At 40.0% G+C, this 16392-nt stretch overlaps 1 protein-coding gene across 7 annotated transcripts in view; it reads right to left on the bottom strand.

The window, feature by feature from the left end:
• Positions 1-272: 272 nt before the first annotated feature.
• Positions 273-16392, bottom strand: part of LOC111920119 (calcium-transporting ATPase 4, plasma membrane-type) — a 32843-nt gene continuing 16723 nt past the window's right edge. For 2 of the 7 annotated variants that reach the window (XM_023915697.3, XM_042897149.2), the window contains exons 4-8: positions 3921-3975; positions 1582-3743; positions 1333-1504; positions 964-1262; positions 273-816 (exon numbers count right to left, since the gene is read on the bottom strand). In XM_023915697.3, coding sequence (XP_023771465.1) covers positions 520-816; positions 964-1262; positions 1333-1504; positions 1582-3743; positions 3921-3975 — 2985 coding nt within the window. In that variant the 3' untranslated portion in view covers positions 273-519. Of the gene's footprint in view, positions 817-963; positions 1263-1332; positions 1505-1581; positions 3747-3920; positions 3976-4527; positions 4822-16392 lie in introns of all 7 variants that reach the window. The other 5 variants (XM_023915696.3, XM_042897148.2, XM_052766218.1 and 2 more) reach the window with 4 other exon arrangements.

The raw sequence follows: 16392 nt of genomic DNA on the forward strand, positions 1-16392 counted from the left end.
CTTCTTTCCATCTTTGTCTTCAATTTGTTTCTTTGGCGGTTCTTTACTGCCATCTATGAATGCTTCGAGTTGTAGTCTGATGAGGGTAGATTCCACTTGTTTGTGCCAAACAGGAAAATTAACAGATGTGAGTTTGATAGGAAAGTGGGTGGCTGCAGTCAATTGAATGGTTGTAGCCATTGTTAATTTATGAGTGATTTAGGGTTTAGAAGAGGGAAAGAGAGTTGCTCAGGGGAGCTTTGGTTGGCTGTGATACCATATAAATGTATTGATGATACGGAAGTTGCACACTTATTGATCTTTACAGTGGCTTTTATAGCCAATAATACATACATGGAATGGAGCTAATTGAGGAGCTATTACAGGAAAATATTAATACTAATATGACAGCATATATACAGTGAGATGACAGCTAATGACTACACGTATAAGCTTTATTTTGTGTTCTTGGAGATATTCGTAATAGTTTTTAAGAAAATGAAAGAAAGGAAGACTAAGCATTTACTCTTGAGGTTTCCTTTAAACACTTTCTAGGCCAGCAGGGAGGATCTCATAGCCATCATCATATGGTTCTTTGACAGCAGAAATGCACTTCAAAACAACTGAAATCAGCATACTCACCAAGCCGACCACAATGCTAAGTACCCACAGTTGCCAATCTAGTGGCACGGTGCTTGCAAAAGTCCCAAGAAACTCGACTATGGTTACTTGACATACAACTATCAATATCATCACACACATGAATATCCAACTGCTGAACATGCCTCGGAAAACATTTATATCATCAATTTCACGGCTGTTTATATCATTGAAGACCTGCAAAAATATTAAGGAACCGATACCATTCATTATATATATATATATATATATATATATATATATATATATATATATATATATATATATATATATATATATGTCATACAGCTCATAGAAACATAGATATCTTTAAAGATGTGTAACCTGACAGAAGACAAACGTGTTGAAAATGAAAGTATTAAGGATCGCAGTCGCATTCGGCCCATGGAGATTCAAGATTGGCTTCCCGGAAAAATTGAGAACAAACAGGACAGCCATTTGGTAAATACTTTGACCAATGATATTCCGCCACATCATCTTGGTGATGAAACTTTCGGTAAGCTTAACAGGAGGTCGTTTCATTAAACCATCATTTGGTGGCCCGGTGGCCAATGCTAGTGCACTCAAAGTGCCCATGATCAGGTTGACCCAAAGCAATTGGACAGCTGTAAGTGGTGCTGTCCCTGAGGTTTTTAAGAGCTTAATAATTAAATGAACGACCTACGGATTAATTTCCCAAAAAGACCAACTCACCTGTGATGCATGCGGAAACTAAGTTGATCATGAGAGCAACCATATTCACTGTTAACTGGAACTGTACAAACTTTTGAAAATTAACATATACGGCGCGTCCCCATTTGGCTACTTTCACAATTGTCGCGAAATCATCATCCATCAGAATGACATCAGCTTGTCCTTTCGCGACCTGTAGGTATGAATGGTTTTGAGATTTTCGATAAATATGAATGGTTTTGAGATTTTAGTATTAAGAGTATAATAAACCTTTGTCCCTGCTATCCCCATGGCAAATCCGATGTCCGACTCTTGCAAAGCAGGAGCACGAATCGTGCCTTCGCCTGCAACTGCAACAACTTCGGACATGTCTTTCAAACGCTTCACGAATTCATGTTTGTCTGTTGGTGATGAGCTACCCATTACCTGAACTAATCTAGGAATGATTGGAAAATCTGAACCTTCTATGGCTAAGCCCTCATCAGTGAGTATCCCACATTGCTTTGCGATGACTTCAGCTCTCCTGATATCATCACCAGTAACCATGTGGATGGAAATTCCAGCAGCTAAACAGGTTTCAACCGCCTCTTTTACACCCGGTCTAAGTGGATCTTTGATTCCAAATACCGCAATTAATGTATAGCCACCCTCAGGCATGTCATCATTACAACCAAAGCTGCCTTCCACATCCAAATAAGCCAAACAAAGAGTTCTCAAACCATCGGCTGCGAATTCATCGACAACATCCGTGATAAAGTTTATATTCTCTTCAGACATGGGAACAATCTCTCCACCAACATCGATCATCTTGTCACATAATCCTAACACTACTTCCGGTGCACCTTTGCAAAACGCACGTGTCCGAACCCCAGGAAGAGAAACAATGACAGACATTTTCTTCTGGGTGGAATTGAAAGAATTTATTTTCAGCATCCTAATATCACTATCTATGGCATTGAAATCACCACCAAGATCTAACCCGTATTGTAATATTGCTGTTTCTGTCGGGGTGCCCAAAATAGAAGTTTTACCGCTTTCGTCATCAACCACCTCAGAACCTGTACATTTAAATATACCTTGCAGGAGCACAGATGACACACTGTCTGACAATCCCAAAGATAAAACTTGACCTCCACTGTCTCTAGCGTCTTTTGTTTCACCAGATACGAATATTTTATCAACAAACATACGGTTTGTTGTTAAAGTCCCGGTCATATCTGTGCATATGCAAGTACAAAAACACATAGCCTCACAAGCAGATGGATTTGTTACACGTGCATTGACGTTCCTTAACTTGTTCATTGCAAAGGCAAGGGTCAGTGTAAGTGCCAGAGGTATTCCTTTTGTCACAGTAGCAACAATAATAGTAACTGCAGTGGTGAAATGACCTAACATAGACATAGCATCATTAGACGACCAACTCGAGAACTCATTTCGCATTGCTTTTCCGACAAGAAATCTCACAGTCAACACAAAAAAAGTCAATATGGAAAACACCCATCCAATTTTTTCAATGATTGTGGAAACATCTTTCACCTTGATTTGCAACACACGAGTAATCTTGTCTTCTCCTTTATTTAATGTTTCCATCAATTTTCCCCATTCGGTTTTCACACCCACAGCTGTGACAAGCATTGTAGCCGAGCCATCCTGCACTATAGTTCCTGCAAATAGAAAAGGCTTCTTCTCGCTGATGTGGACAGGATCAGTCTCACCCGTCAAGCTGGACTTATCGATCAAAAAGTTGAATCCTGATATGAATATCCCGTCGGCTGGAACTTGGTCACCAATGAATAAATGGACAACATCTCCAACCACCAACTCATAATCGGTTACCTTTTGTGTACACCCGTCTCTAGTGACCTGAAACGAAATCTTTTTCTTCTTCTTGCTGTCATCATCCTTAAATTGCAAGGATTGAATGTAGTAGTCACTCACAGCAGTAATGGTGACAATTAATAAAATAATCAGGAGAATTCCCAGCCCATCTAGCCAGCCGTTGGTTACAAGTCCCATGCCTATTAAGACAACGGAACATACTATAAGGATAATAAGAGTTGGATCATGAATGGCCTCCCATACAAACATTAAGAAACTCTTGGAAGGCTTCTTGCTGTACTTGTTGATGCCATATATATCTTGTCTGCTAGATAAATCACTTGATTCCACTCCTTCATGCATCCAGACATCTACAATTTCTGCAATTGCATCAACTCCTCCAAGGGTTTGCAAGGTCTCTATGTCATAATTATGAACTATGGATGCAAGTTTATCTGGATTTAACATGAAATCAGAGGGATTGGCAGTTGACATAGGATTCAAGGATGATTGCTGTGGTATAGATGAATCATGAACCATGGATGCAAGTTTATCTGGATTTTTGATGAAATCAAAAGGATTCGCAGTTGACTTAGGATTCAAGGATAATTCTCCTGCTATACATGGAGAAAAAAAAAACAGAGTAAGAGCTTAAAAGCTACAAAGATGATCACATAAAGTTTAAAAAAAAAAAAGGTTAAGATCAATCTACAAAGAATTACAAGGTCAAGTGCACTTCAGTTTATGCTACAGTCTGCAGAATAAATATGCATAGTTGCTTAAGAACATACCATCCATATAGCGCATTGCTGCCCTAATGGTTAAAAAGGTTACTTTCAGGTTTTCCTGCCAAGGTGAAAACACAATGATTTAGTGACAGATCTTGGACAAACTATCTCCTATATATATATATATATATATATATATATATATATATATATATATATATATATATATATATATATATATATATATATATATATATATATATATATATATATATATATATATATATATATATATATATATATATATATATAGTTAGAAGAGTTGATCATAGTTCGCTGGTCTATCTGCAGTGTGCAAACTCGTGTGAAAAAATGACGATGCATGAGAAGATATACTTGCACCTATGTATTAGAAAAGTTTATTATGTCAGAATCTCAAGTCCACTACACCATTTACAACAGATTCAGTAGGCATACAGATTGAACAGGAAGAACTATTTGAAGTGGTCACTCCCAGAAAGATGTTTGATTAATTGAGAATTCTGGGACAAATTTAGTACCGGGGGTATTTTAAGAAACATTCCTTTTATTAAGTTTTTGTGTTTGTTTAGGATTCAGTTATGATTAGTATAAATAGGGACTATGTAGATGGCACAGTTCAGTGTCCAACCCAAATTATTCAAGCAACTGCTGAAGCCGCTCCTAATGATAACCCTAGTTATCTCAATTGGATCTCCAACAATGCACATGTCAAAATGGTAATCATCTCAACAATTTCTGAAGCTTCCTTTAAACACGTTCATGATACGACATCTAGAGAACTTTGGCTTGCATTAGAGGAGCATATGCACCCAGCAAATCATCAAGAGAGTACACGCTGAAGACTCAACTTCTCAAGATTGAGATGAAAGGCAATGAGTCTTCAATCGCCTATCTTACTCGTGCACAAGAATACGCCACTGCCCTGGCCAACACACATTGGAGAACAGGTAAAAAAACAAAGATCTTGTCATGTTAGGTGCTGTTTGATTTTCTGAAGCAAAAATTCATGAAGTCTGCGGACCACCTTTGCAACCCTCTACCCTCTGTAGTAGAAGAGGTGGACCAAACGGTTGCAGACTGTAATAAGAAACGTGTTTGTTTTTTTAACATCTGCATACTACTGCAGATATTAAAAAATTAAAATAAACTAATTTTATAAATCAAAAATAGTTTTTTAATACGGAAAATTTAATAATGTATAACATTTCGGCAAGAATTAATGATATTTCAATAAAAAAATAATGATATTTCAACAAAAAAAATAAAGATATTTAGTAAAAAATAATGACATTTCATCAAGAATCTATCATTATTTAATATAAAAAAAACAAAAAAAAAAATCAACAAGAATAAACCAAAAAAAACGAAATAAAAAAGTGAAATAAAATTTCAACAACATATAATAAAAATTTAAGCAAAAAAAAAAAAGAAGAAGAGGTTGGAAGATGCAGTACAAGTGTTGCGCCAAACACAACAGTTTGACACTAAACTCAAAGCTGTTCAAACTGATTTGAGGAGAGAGAGAGAGAGAGAGAGAGAGAGAGGAGTCCGCAATCTTTCCCCTTTCTTTTCATCTCTTGGCATCATACACCAACGTTCTTGTCCACATACAAGTGAACAAAACAGTATTGTCGAATGTCGACATCGACACAATGTGAAAACGAGCATTACACTCCTTGCTCACTCTCATGTTCCAAAAATTTTGGCAAATCACATTTGAAACAACAGTGTATCTTATCAACCACATGCCATCTCGTATCTCCTCCAACAAATCTCCATTTGAGATCATTTTCAAGAAACAACCACACTATAATTTTCTACGTGCTTTTGGATGTTAATGTTTCCCACACCTATGGCCATACAATCAACACAAAATGGATTTTAGGTCCACACCATGTGTATTTTTGGGCTACAGTCCAACTCACCATGGATACCGGTGCTTGGATCTCGTTACTGAACGAGTCTACATCGCTCGTCATGTACGGTTCAGTGAAGATGTTTTTCCCTTTCAACCTACCCTAACCCACCCACCACTACTAACACCAATCCTTATACCTCAACTTACCCAACACCAATCAACTACCCACCTTCACCTGACCATCCTACACCACCTAATTCCCTACCCGCTAACTTCACCCCTTCTCCCTCCCTCCAAAACAGTCCTCCAACCTCACCTAACGCCCCTTGTGACCCAACACCACCACCCTCACCTCCACCGCCGCCTCCTCGCTCTCAGCCACCTAACCTTCGGCCAAACCCCAAGCCCAACCAACGTTATACTTCAGCTGCCTTGAACACGGTCTCATCCTCCACACCAATCCTTGAACCGACTTCCTTTACAGCCGCCAATCAAACCCTTGAATGGCGTCTTGCCATGGCTGAAGAGTTCAACGCACTTGTCAAAAATGGTACTCGGTCATTGGTAATTGATTGCAAGTGGGTATACTGAGTAAAACGAGACCAAGATGGAAAAATCACTCGCTACAAGGCTCGTCTCGTTGCCAATGATTTTAAACAACAGGGTATTGATATTCATGAAATCTTTAGTCCGGTTGTCAAGACTGTTAGACTAAGTTGGTTTAGTTTAATACATTGTTTTATATTAGAGGGTACCTAATTGTATTTAGCTAATAGTATCTTTCAATATATATATTAGGATCGTGTAATTTTTATCAACAATTAATAATACACGATTTCACTTGGTATCAGAGCCAAGTAAGCCTAAAACGCTATTACCACTTACCAGCCATCGCTCACGTTTGCAGTCTTTGATACGGCCTAAACCCTAATCGTTGGTCCATCAAGAAGCTTCATGGAAACCATAACTACCTTCACTACACAAGAGAAAAACTCTCATAACTCTCACAAGTTTGCTTTTACCCTCTCACCCCACGAATTATGGGTATTGGAAGGCTATGATCGAACCTTTTCTTATCTCCAACAATCTGTTTGGTTATGTTGACGGTACAATACTATGCCCAGAGCCCAAAGTCGGCACATGAGATGCAATTACCGACAACCCTAGTTACCCTCGTTGTATCTCTAACGATGTTCATGTTCGTATGATCATTATCTTTGTTAGACTGTGTTTTATATTTATAATAAGTAGAGGGTACCTAAATGTAATATTCTATTATATATAGAGTGATCTGATGTAATATCAATTTGAATTGAATAAGATACGAGGTTTCACTTGGTATCAGAGCCAAGTTCCCTCTGCCGCCTCCAACCCTAAATTGGCGACATCTTCTCCACCATCTCAATTTCTCTTCCAATCAAAACATGGCTGCTATCGTTGCCTTCACTGTTGCAGAGAAAACCGCCCACAATACCCACAAATTTGCATTCACTCTTTCTCCTACCAACTATGGTTTCTGGAAGGCAATGCTAGAACCATTCCTAATCACTATCACTTGATCGGTTATGTGGATGGCACCATCAAATGTCCAGAACAGAAAATTACCACAGCAGATGCAATAACTAATAACCCTAGTTATCCTCGTTGGGTTTCCAATGATGCACATGTAAGAATGATAATTCTATCTACCATCTCTGAAGCATCTTTCCAACATGTTCAAGGTACGACCTCTAGAGATTTGTGGCTTTCATTAGAACGTGCGTATGCACCAAACTTTGCTTCCCATGAATACACCTTAAAAACACAGTTACTTCGCATAAAGATGAAAAGTGATGAAACTCCACTGACATATCTTAGCCGAGCAATGGAATATGCCTCTGCCCTTGCTAATATTGGTGAACCCATGAAGGACAAAGATCTGGTTATGCTTACAATCTCAGGCTTGCGAGATGAATACAACGGTTTAAAATCGAATCTTCTGGCCCGCCATCCACCGATTACCTTCAGTGACCTGCATGGTATTTTATCTGATCACGATTACATGATCAACAAATCAGCCACGGTTCCTATTACTGCCTCGCCACAAGTTTTTGTTGCTGCTACCGGAGGAACTCCATCTAATTCCTTACCTGATATCACAACCATTCAGTCTCAACTTAACAGCTTAAGTTTGTTAGCCTCTCAGTTAGGATATCAACTAAATCCTATTGGCTCTAACAACACACAAACACAGGCTAATTATGCATCCCGACCACCAAGTAACCGGAACAACCGTCGGGGAAACTTTCGTGGCAACTCACGAGGCCAATATTCTACCTATGGTCGTGACAATAACCCTCCCAATCAACAATTTCAGTGGGCTTCAACTCAGAATACCGTGTATGGTCATTGCAACCGATGTGGTATAGGCCATCTACCATCTCGGTGTCCAAATCAGTCTACTAATTCTCAGAGGTCCAACCCTTAAGCAAATTTTGCAGCCTGTTCAGATGTTGGATCCACATCAGCAACTACATGGTTTCCTGACACTGGTGCTAATAGTCATGTCACCCCTGATTTATCAAACCAACGCATACCATGGTAATGATTCACTCCATGTTGGTGACGGTAATCCTCTTCCTATCTTTCATATTGGCTCATCAAAACTCTTTTCACCCAATAAAACTTTTGATCTTACAAACATTCTTCATGTTCCTCAGATTCAAAAGAATCTATTATCTGTTAAACAATTTTGTCGTGATAATAATGTTTACTTTGAGTTTCATTCTTCTTTCTTTGTTGTGAAGGACGAGTCTACACACACTACCCTTCTTTCGGGTCCAAGTGATAATGGTCTCTACTAGCTTCGTCTCCCTCAACTCAAGTTAATTCCTAAGATTGCCTTCACAGCAACCAAATCTTCCTCTACTATTTGGCATCAACGTCTCGGTCATCCACATCGTGTTTTTAATTATGTTATTTCTAGTTGTTCTTTACCGGTTTCTACAAAACTCAATTCTTCTCTATGTACTTCTTGTCAATTGGGCAAGTCCTCCAAACTTTCATTACATAACTCTTCTTTTCGTAGCAATAAAGTTCCGGATTTGATATATTGTGATGTTTGGGGCCCTTCCCCCACAATTTCTTTTGATGGATGTAGATTTTTTCTCTTGTGTGTTGATCATCATTCTCGATATATGTGGTTTTATCCTCTTATGCATATATCTGATGTTTATTCTACATTTACGAATTTCACTAAAATGGTTGAACGTCAATTCAACACCAAACTGAAAAATGTACAAACAGATTGGGGGGTGAATTCCGTTCTCTCACTTCTTTCTTCACAAATCGTGGCATCATTCATCGACGCTCCTTTCCTCATACTAGTGAACAAAATGGGATTGTTGAGCGTCGTCATCGCCATGTTGTTGAAACTGGTCTTTCCCTTCTTGCCCAATCCCATCTCCCACAACGCTTTTGGCAGTTTGCCTTTGAAACTGCTATTTACCTTATAAATCGGTTACCATCCAGGATTTCATCAAATCAATCTCCTTTTCAACAACTTTACAACCGAAAACCTGATTATTCATTTCTTCGTGTTTTCGATTGTCAATGTATTCCCTATCTTCGTCCCTATAATCGCCACAAGCTTGATTTTCGTTCTACTCCGTGTGTGTTCCTTGGTTATAGCCCTATACATCATGGCTATCGTTGTTTTGATCCCCAAACCGAACGCATATACATTGCTCGACATGTTCGTTTCAACGAAACTGTTTTCCCTTTTTACTCTCCACCACCGACCACCCCCTCACCTAATCCCTATATTTTTGTCTTTCCCACACCACCTCCCATAGTGGTTCCTGATCTCATCTCCACTGATCCATCACCCTCTCCCACTCCTTTACCTATTGCCCCTACATCACAATCCCTACCTCCTCCTCCTCGGTCTCGGCTTCCTAATTTGCGTCAAAATCCCAAACGTAAAATTGCATTTGATCCATCTGCTTACACCTCTACTCGTGTTTCCCCTTCATTAAGCGAACCCACTTCGTTTACCGTTGCTAACAAATCACCAGAGTGGCGTCTTGCCATGAATGAGGAGTTTCAAGCACTTCAAAATAATGGCACATGGTCTCTAGTTCCTTATGTTAAAAATACTAACCTCATTGATTGTAAGTGGGTATACAGGGTAAAGACGGATCCACAGGGAAATGTCACTCGTTACAAAGCACGCCTTGTTGCCAAGGGTTTTCATCAACAACCGGGAGTTGACTATCATGAGACATTCAGCCCTGTCATCAAATCAACGACCATTCGGGTTATTTTGTCTCTTGCCGTGGCCAACAAATTGGATCTACGCCAATTAGACGTGAAAAATGCATTTCTACATGGTGACTTACAAGAAACAGTTTACATGAAACAGCCTCCTGGCTTCGTTGATCCAACCAAACCAGACCATGTTTGTCTTCTGCACAAGTCTCTCTATGGGCTCAAACAAGCCCCACGGGCATGGTTTACTCGGCTATCCACAGTTCTACTTCAACTTGGTTTTGTAGGATCTAAAACTAATCCATCTCTATTTATTCACAATTCTGGTGGCACTCTTGCCTATGTCCTTGTTTATGCGGATGATATTATCATCACCGGTAACAACCAAGCAGCTATAAGTAGCATTATCAATCGTCTAAGCTCCAGTTTTGCCATTAAAGATCTTGGTCCACTTCATTATTTCTTGGGCATCGAAGTTGTTCATCATCAGCAAAACATTGTACTATCTCAAAGGAAATATATTCTTGAGATCCTTCAATGGTCCAGTCTCTCTGATTGCAAGCCAACTTGCTCTCCGATGAGTTCCTCTCAGTCATAGTCAATGACTACTGATGATAGCTCTCCTCTATTGGATCCTACTACATATCGTCAAACAGTTGGAGCCTTACAGTATGTCACCTTATCATGTCCGGATATTGCTTTCGCTGTCAACCGGGTGTGTCAGTTTATGCATGCTCCAACAGAAAACCATTGGTCTACTGTTAAACTTATCTTGCGTTACTTGAAGGGCATAACTGATCTTAGTCTCTTGATTCGCCACCAGTCAAGCTCTTCTCTACAGGCTTTTACAGATGCTCATTGGCAAGATTCGGCCTCGTCACCTGTTCAAGCCTATTTTGATTCTGATTGGGCTGGCTGCCCGGTCGACCGTCGATCCACTGGGGGATTTGCAATCTATCTGGGATCAAATCTTGTCTCCTGGACTGCTCGTAAACAAAAGACGGTCTCAAGGTCTTCAACTGAATCCGAGTACAAAGCGCTTGCTGATATTGCTGTAGAGTTGATTTGGTTGAAAGCTCTTTTGCGTGAGCTTCGCATATCAGTTACATCTCCTCCTATTCTTTGGTGTGACAATCTCGGAGCTACCTATCTCTCAGCCAATCCTGTGTTTCATGCTCGCACTAAGCATGTTGAAGTTGATTTTCACTTTGTTCATGAACAGGTAGCATGAGGTCAACTAAATGTTCAATTCATATCTACGAGTGATCAGATCGCAGATGTCTTTACAAAGCCTTTATCCTCTCAGAGATTCCAATTCTTACGATCCAAGTTGCAGGTCGTTCCCCGCCCTCAACTTGCGGGAGAATGTTAGACTGTGTTTTATATTTATAATAAGTAGAGGGTACCTAAATGTAATATTCAATTATATATAGTGATCTGATGTAATATCAATTTGAATTGAATAAGATACGAGGTTTCACTATCTCCACCATATCAGAATCTTCCTTCCAACACGTCCAAGGTACTACCTCACGAGATCTTTGGTTACATTTAGAACGTGTTTATGCTCCAAACAACTTCTCTAGAGAGTACACACTGAAAACTCAGTTGCTAAAACTTGACATGAAAGGCGATGAAACTCCTCTTACCTATCTTGCACGTGCAGAAGAATATGCTATTGCACTTGCCAACATTGGTGAGCATGTTAAAGACAAGGATCCGGTCCTTCTTGTTATATCCAGGCTATGTGAAGAATACAATGGACTCAAGTCCACCCTTCTAGCCCGTCACCCATCTATTACTTTCATCGAGTTGCATGCTTTGCTTAGTGATCATGACTACATGATCAATAAAAATCTTGTTGATGTCCCTGCTTCAAAGCCAAATGTGTTTACTGCCTTAACAGGAACACCATCACCCAACATCAGTAACCTTTAAAGCCAACTTCAATCTCTACATAATATGGCGTCCCAATTTGGCTTCCAACTTAACCTGATTGCCCGTGCAACTCCTCAAGCATTTTATGTTTCACGACCCACAAACAACTATCGAGGCAATCGTCAAGGCAACTCGCATGGAAATAACTTACGTGGAAATTTCCAAAATCGATCCCGTGATAACAACAATTTGAGCTCTTCTAGGCAATTTGCTTGGGCCTCCACGCAAAACATTGTGTTTGGTAATTGCAATCGATGTGGCATTGGTCATCTACCATCTCAGTGTCCAAATAATCAAGATGCTAGCAACCCTACAAGATCGAACCTACAAGCCAATTTCGCCACTTATGCTGATAACGTCTCCACTTCAAACACTACTTTGTTCCCTAATACAAGTGCAAACTCTCATACCACACCAGACCTGTCCAATCTTGACACTTCTGAGTTTTATCGTGGTCCAGACTCTCTTCATGTTGGTGATGGTAATTCTCTCCCTATTCTTCACATTAGATCTTCAAAAATTTACTCTTCCAATCAAACCTTTAATCTTTCTAATATCCTTCATGTTCCTGAAGTTAAGAAATATTTTATCTGTCCAACAATTTTGTAATGACAACAATGTTTTCTTTGAATTTCACTCTTCTTTCTTTGTTGTGAAGGACAAACTTACTCGCACCACTCTTCTCACGGGACCAAGTAATAATGGTCTCTACTCTCTGAGTCTGAAGCCAATACCAAAGATCGCTCTCACAGCAATTAAAGCTTCTTCAAGTGTCTGGCATCGCCGCCTTGGTCACCCACATGAACGAGTTTTTAATACAATCGTTTCTAGTTTTTCGCTTCCTGTTTCCACAAAACAATGTTTAGATTTATGTTCTTCTTGTCAACTACGGAAATCTTCCAAACTTTCATTACCTAGTTCATCTTTTCAAAGTAATAACATTTTAGACTTAATTTATTGTGATGTTTGGGTCCTGCACCAACTTTATCTTTTGATGGTTGTCGTTTCTTTATGCTTTGTGTTGATCACCACTTTCGTTATATGTGGTTTTACCCGTTACCACATAAATCTGATGTTTTTCAAACCTTTATCAATTTTGTTAAAATGGTTGAACGACAATTTAATTCTAAAGTGAAAAGTGCTCAAACTGATTGGGGAGGGGAATTTCGCAATCTCTCTTCGTATTTCTCATCCCTTGGAATCATTCATCGCTAGTCGTGCCCTCATACTAGTGAGCAAAATGGTTTTATTGAGAGACGTCATCCTCATGTGGTTGAAACTGGTGTCTCACACTTCTTGCTCATGCCAACCTCCCCCAACGTTTTTGGCAATTTGCATTTGAGACAGCAGTATACCTTATAAATCGCCTACCATCTCGAACCTCATCAAACAGATCACCTTATCAACATATATTCAATCAAAAGCCAAACTACACTTTTCTTCGGGTTTTTGGTTGTGAGTGTTTGCCTCACCTATGCCCCTATAACAGACATAAAATGGATTTCCGCTCCACTTCTTGTACTTTTCTTGATTATAGTCCATTTCACCATGGTTATCGGTGTCTTGACACCTCCAAGGATCGAATCTACATTGCTCGCCATGTTCGATTCAATGAAAATGTCTTCCCGTTCAAAACACCAACTCTTACTACGCCTACCCCTACACCTACCCCTACACCTACCCCTATCTATGTTTCGTCTTTTCCATGTTATATACCTAATACACCTGATCCGATTTCTACCACTACTATTAATGAAACACTACCAACCGCACCCCCTACCACTCCTACCACCACTACTCCTGCAGCATCTCCGCCACACACCCCAGACGCTAGCTTTGCCGAGCCACCTTCACCTCCAGCTGCCACGCCACCTCCTGCTCCACGCCCTTGCCCCCCTAACCGACCACCCCTTATAGCCCTTTGGCCTATCATGCTACTGCTTCTATTACTGAATCCACATCTTTTTTGGTTGCTAGAAAGTCTACAGAGTGGTGCAATGCCATGGCAGTGGAATACACTGCTCTCACTACAAATGGCACTTGGACTCTTGTTCCTCCAGTTCCTCATGCCAACATTATAGATTGCAAATGGGTTTATAAACTCAGGTGAGATCCAATGGGCAATATTTCTCTCGTGAATTCACCCAAACGACAGAATTGGGCACTCTCAATTCCTCCCAGTCAATTCCGTTAGAAGACTTGGATAAAGAAATTGTTGCGGATTCCTTCATTGACTTTTAAATACAGTACAAACCAAACCAAGAGCTGCCAACAAAGTGGCGAATGCCCTCTCTCTCATGAATTCACCCAAACGACAGAATTGGGCACTCTTAATTCCTCCCAGTCAATTCCGTTAGAAGACTTGGATAAAGAAATTGTTGCGGATTCCTTCATTCAGCAAGTAATGAAAGATTTAAGAGGAAGAGGAAAACACCATGTGGGTACACGATTGATAGGGAAAGACTGATGTACAAGGGTTGGATGGTCATTCCACAAAAATCTGAATTAATTCCCAAGTTATGGAAAAGGTTCCATGATTCACTGATAGGCGGGTGCACGGGTAAACTTAGAACTTACCAAAGGATAACAACTGAATGGATTTGGGTGGGCATGAGAAAATAAGTTCAAAAATATGTTCAGGCATACGGTGTTTGTCAAACTCAAAAAGCGATATCTACCCACCCAACAGGTCTAATACAACCCCTACCAATACCAGCTCAAGTTTGGGATGAGATATTTATGGATTCCAGAGGACTCCTTAACTCACACGGGTACAATGTTATTTTAGTGGTAATGGATCGCCTTACGAAATACTAGTATACTATACCATATTTGCTTAGTAATTGATTAACTTAACAAAAAGAAAGTAGTTTGCAGATTTTATAACTCCATATGTTGCGCCTAGATTGTCACACCACAAGGTTGGAACATACCAAGTAGGAAGTTCATGCAATAAAGTTTGAAGCCATGTGAGTTCAACAACTGTATTGGCTAAGGCTTTGTATTCAGACTCTGTAGATGACCGAGAGACGGTCTTTTGTTTTCGGGCTGACCACGAGACAAGGTTAGACCCAAGATATATAGCATATCCCCCAGTGGATCGGCGGTCATCCGAGCAACCAGCCGAATCAGAGAAGACACTAAGAGGATTAGAAGTTGCATCAGTGTAAGCATGTTAAGCATGTAGACGTGTACCAAAAGTCTTGTTTAATCAAAAGCCCATATGTAACCGTGCCAAGTAAGTATCGTAATATTCGTTTAACTGCCACCCAACGATTTTGAGTTGGAGAATGCATAAACCGGCATACCTTGTTAACTGCAAAGGAAATATTTGGACGTGAAAGAGTCACATATTGAAGTGCACCCACTGTCTGGCGGTATTTCATAGGGTCATCAAACTGAGGGCTATCTCTAAGAGCAAGATTGGATGTAGTAGTGATGGGTGACGGCACTGGCTTCGAGTTGGATAAGTTGGTTCATTCAAGAATCTCAAGAATATATTTTCTTTGGGAGAAAAGCATTTAAGAATCATGTTTCATAATTTCAATTCCCAAAAAGTATGACAGTGGCCCCAAGTCTTGAATAGCAAAGGTTCGGCTAAGACTTTGCACGACACTGTCAATGGCAACCATACTATTTCCCATTAAGATAATATCATCAACGTAGATGAGCGTGTATAAAAGAACACCTTTGGAGGAGTAGATAAACAACGATCGGTCGGTTTTAGAGCCATGAAAGCCAAGAGCATGAAGAACGGTGGACAATCGATGAAACCATGCTCCGGGGACTTACTTCAATCCATACAAGAACTTATGAAAAAGATCAACATGATTAGGCTTTGTGGAATCAACAAAGCCTGGAGGTTGCAAATAGACCGTCTCAGTTAGATTTCCATGTAAAAAGGCGTTTTGTACATCAATTTGTCGCAAGGGCCATTTTTGTGCAACCGCCAAGGAAAGAACAACCCGAATGGTAGTGGATTTGATAATCGGGCTAAAAGTTTGTTGATAGTCAAGACCCTGCTGCTGACGAAACCCTTTAGCGACCAGGCGCACTTTATAATGCTTAATGAGTCCGGTTTGGTCCCGTTTGAGTTAGACCCATTTGCAGTCAACAACATTAGAATTTGGAACATGAGGAACTAAAGACCAAGTACCATTTCATAAAAGAGCCGAATATTCCTCTGCCATAGCTTGACGCTATTAAGGGTGTTCGTTAGCAACGGTAAAGGTGGCCGGTTCGGTTTCAGGAAAGGAAAGGAGATCTGGGTGTTGTAACATGTGGCATTATAAGGTTTAGTGGGTTTAGGATTAGGGTGAGGGTTGGATGGCTGAGAATGTGGTAGGGTTTGGGTAGAAGAAGGTACGTTTGGATGGGATGGGGGTAAGTGTATTGGGACGTCTATGATAGCTATATAAAAGACGGGGTTGGGCTGGAGATGGTGGAGCT

This window comes from Lactuca sativa, chromosome 8 (assembly GCF_002870075.4).
Source record: "Lactuca sativa cultivar Salinas chromosome 8, Lsat_Salinas_v11, whole genome shotgun sequence".
Classification (NCBI taxonomy): domain Eukaryota; kingdom Viridiplantae; phylum Streptophyta; class Magnoliopsida; order Asterales; family Asteraceae; genus Lactuca; species Lactuca sativa.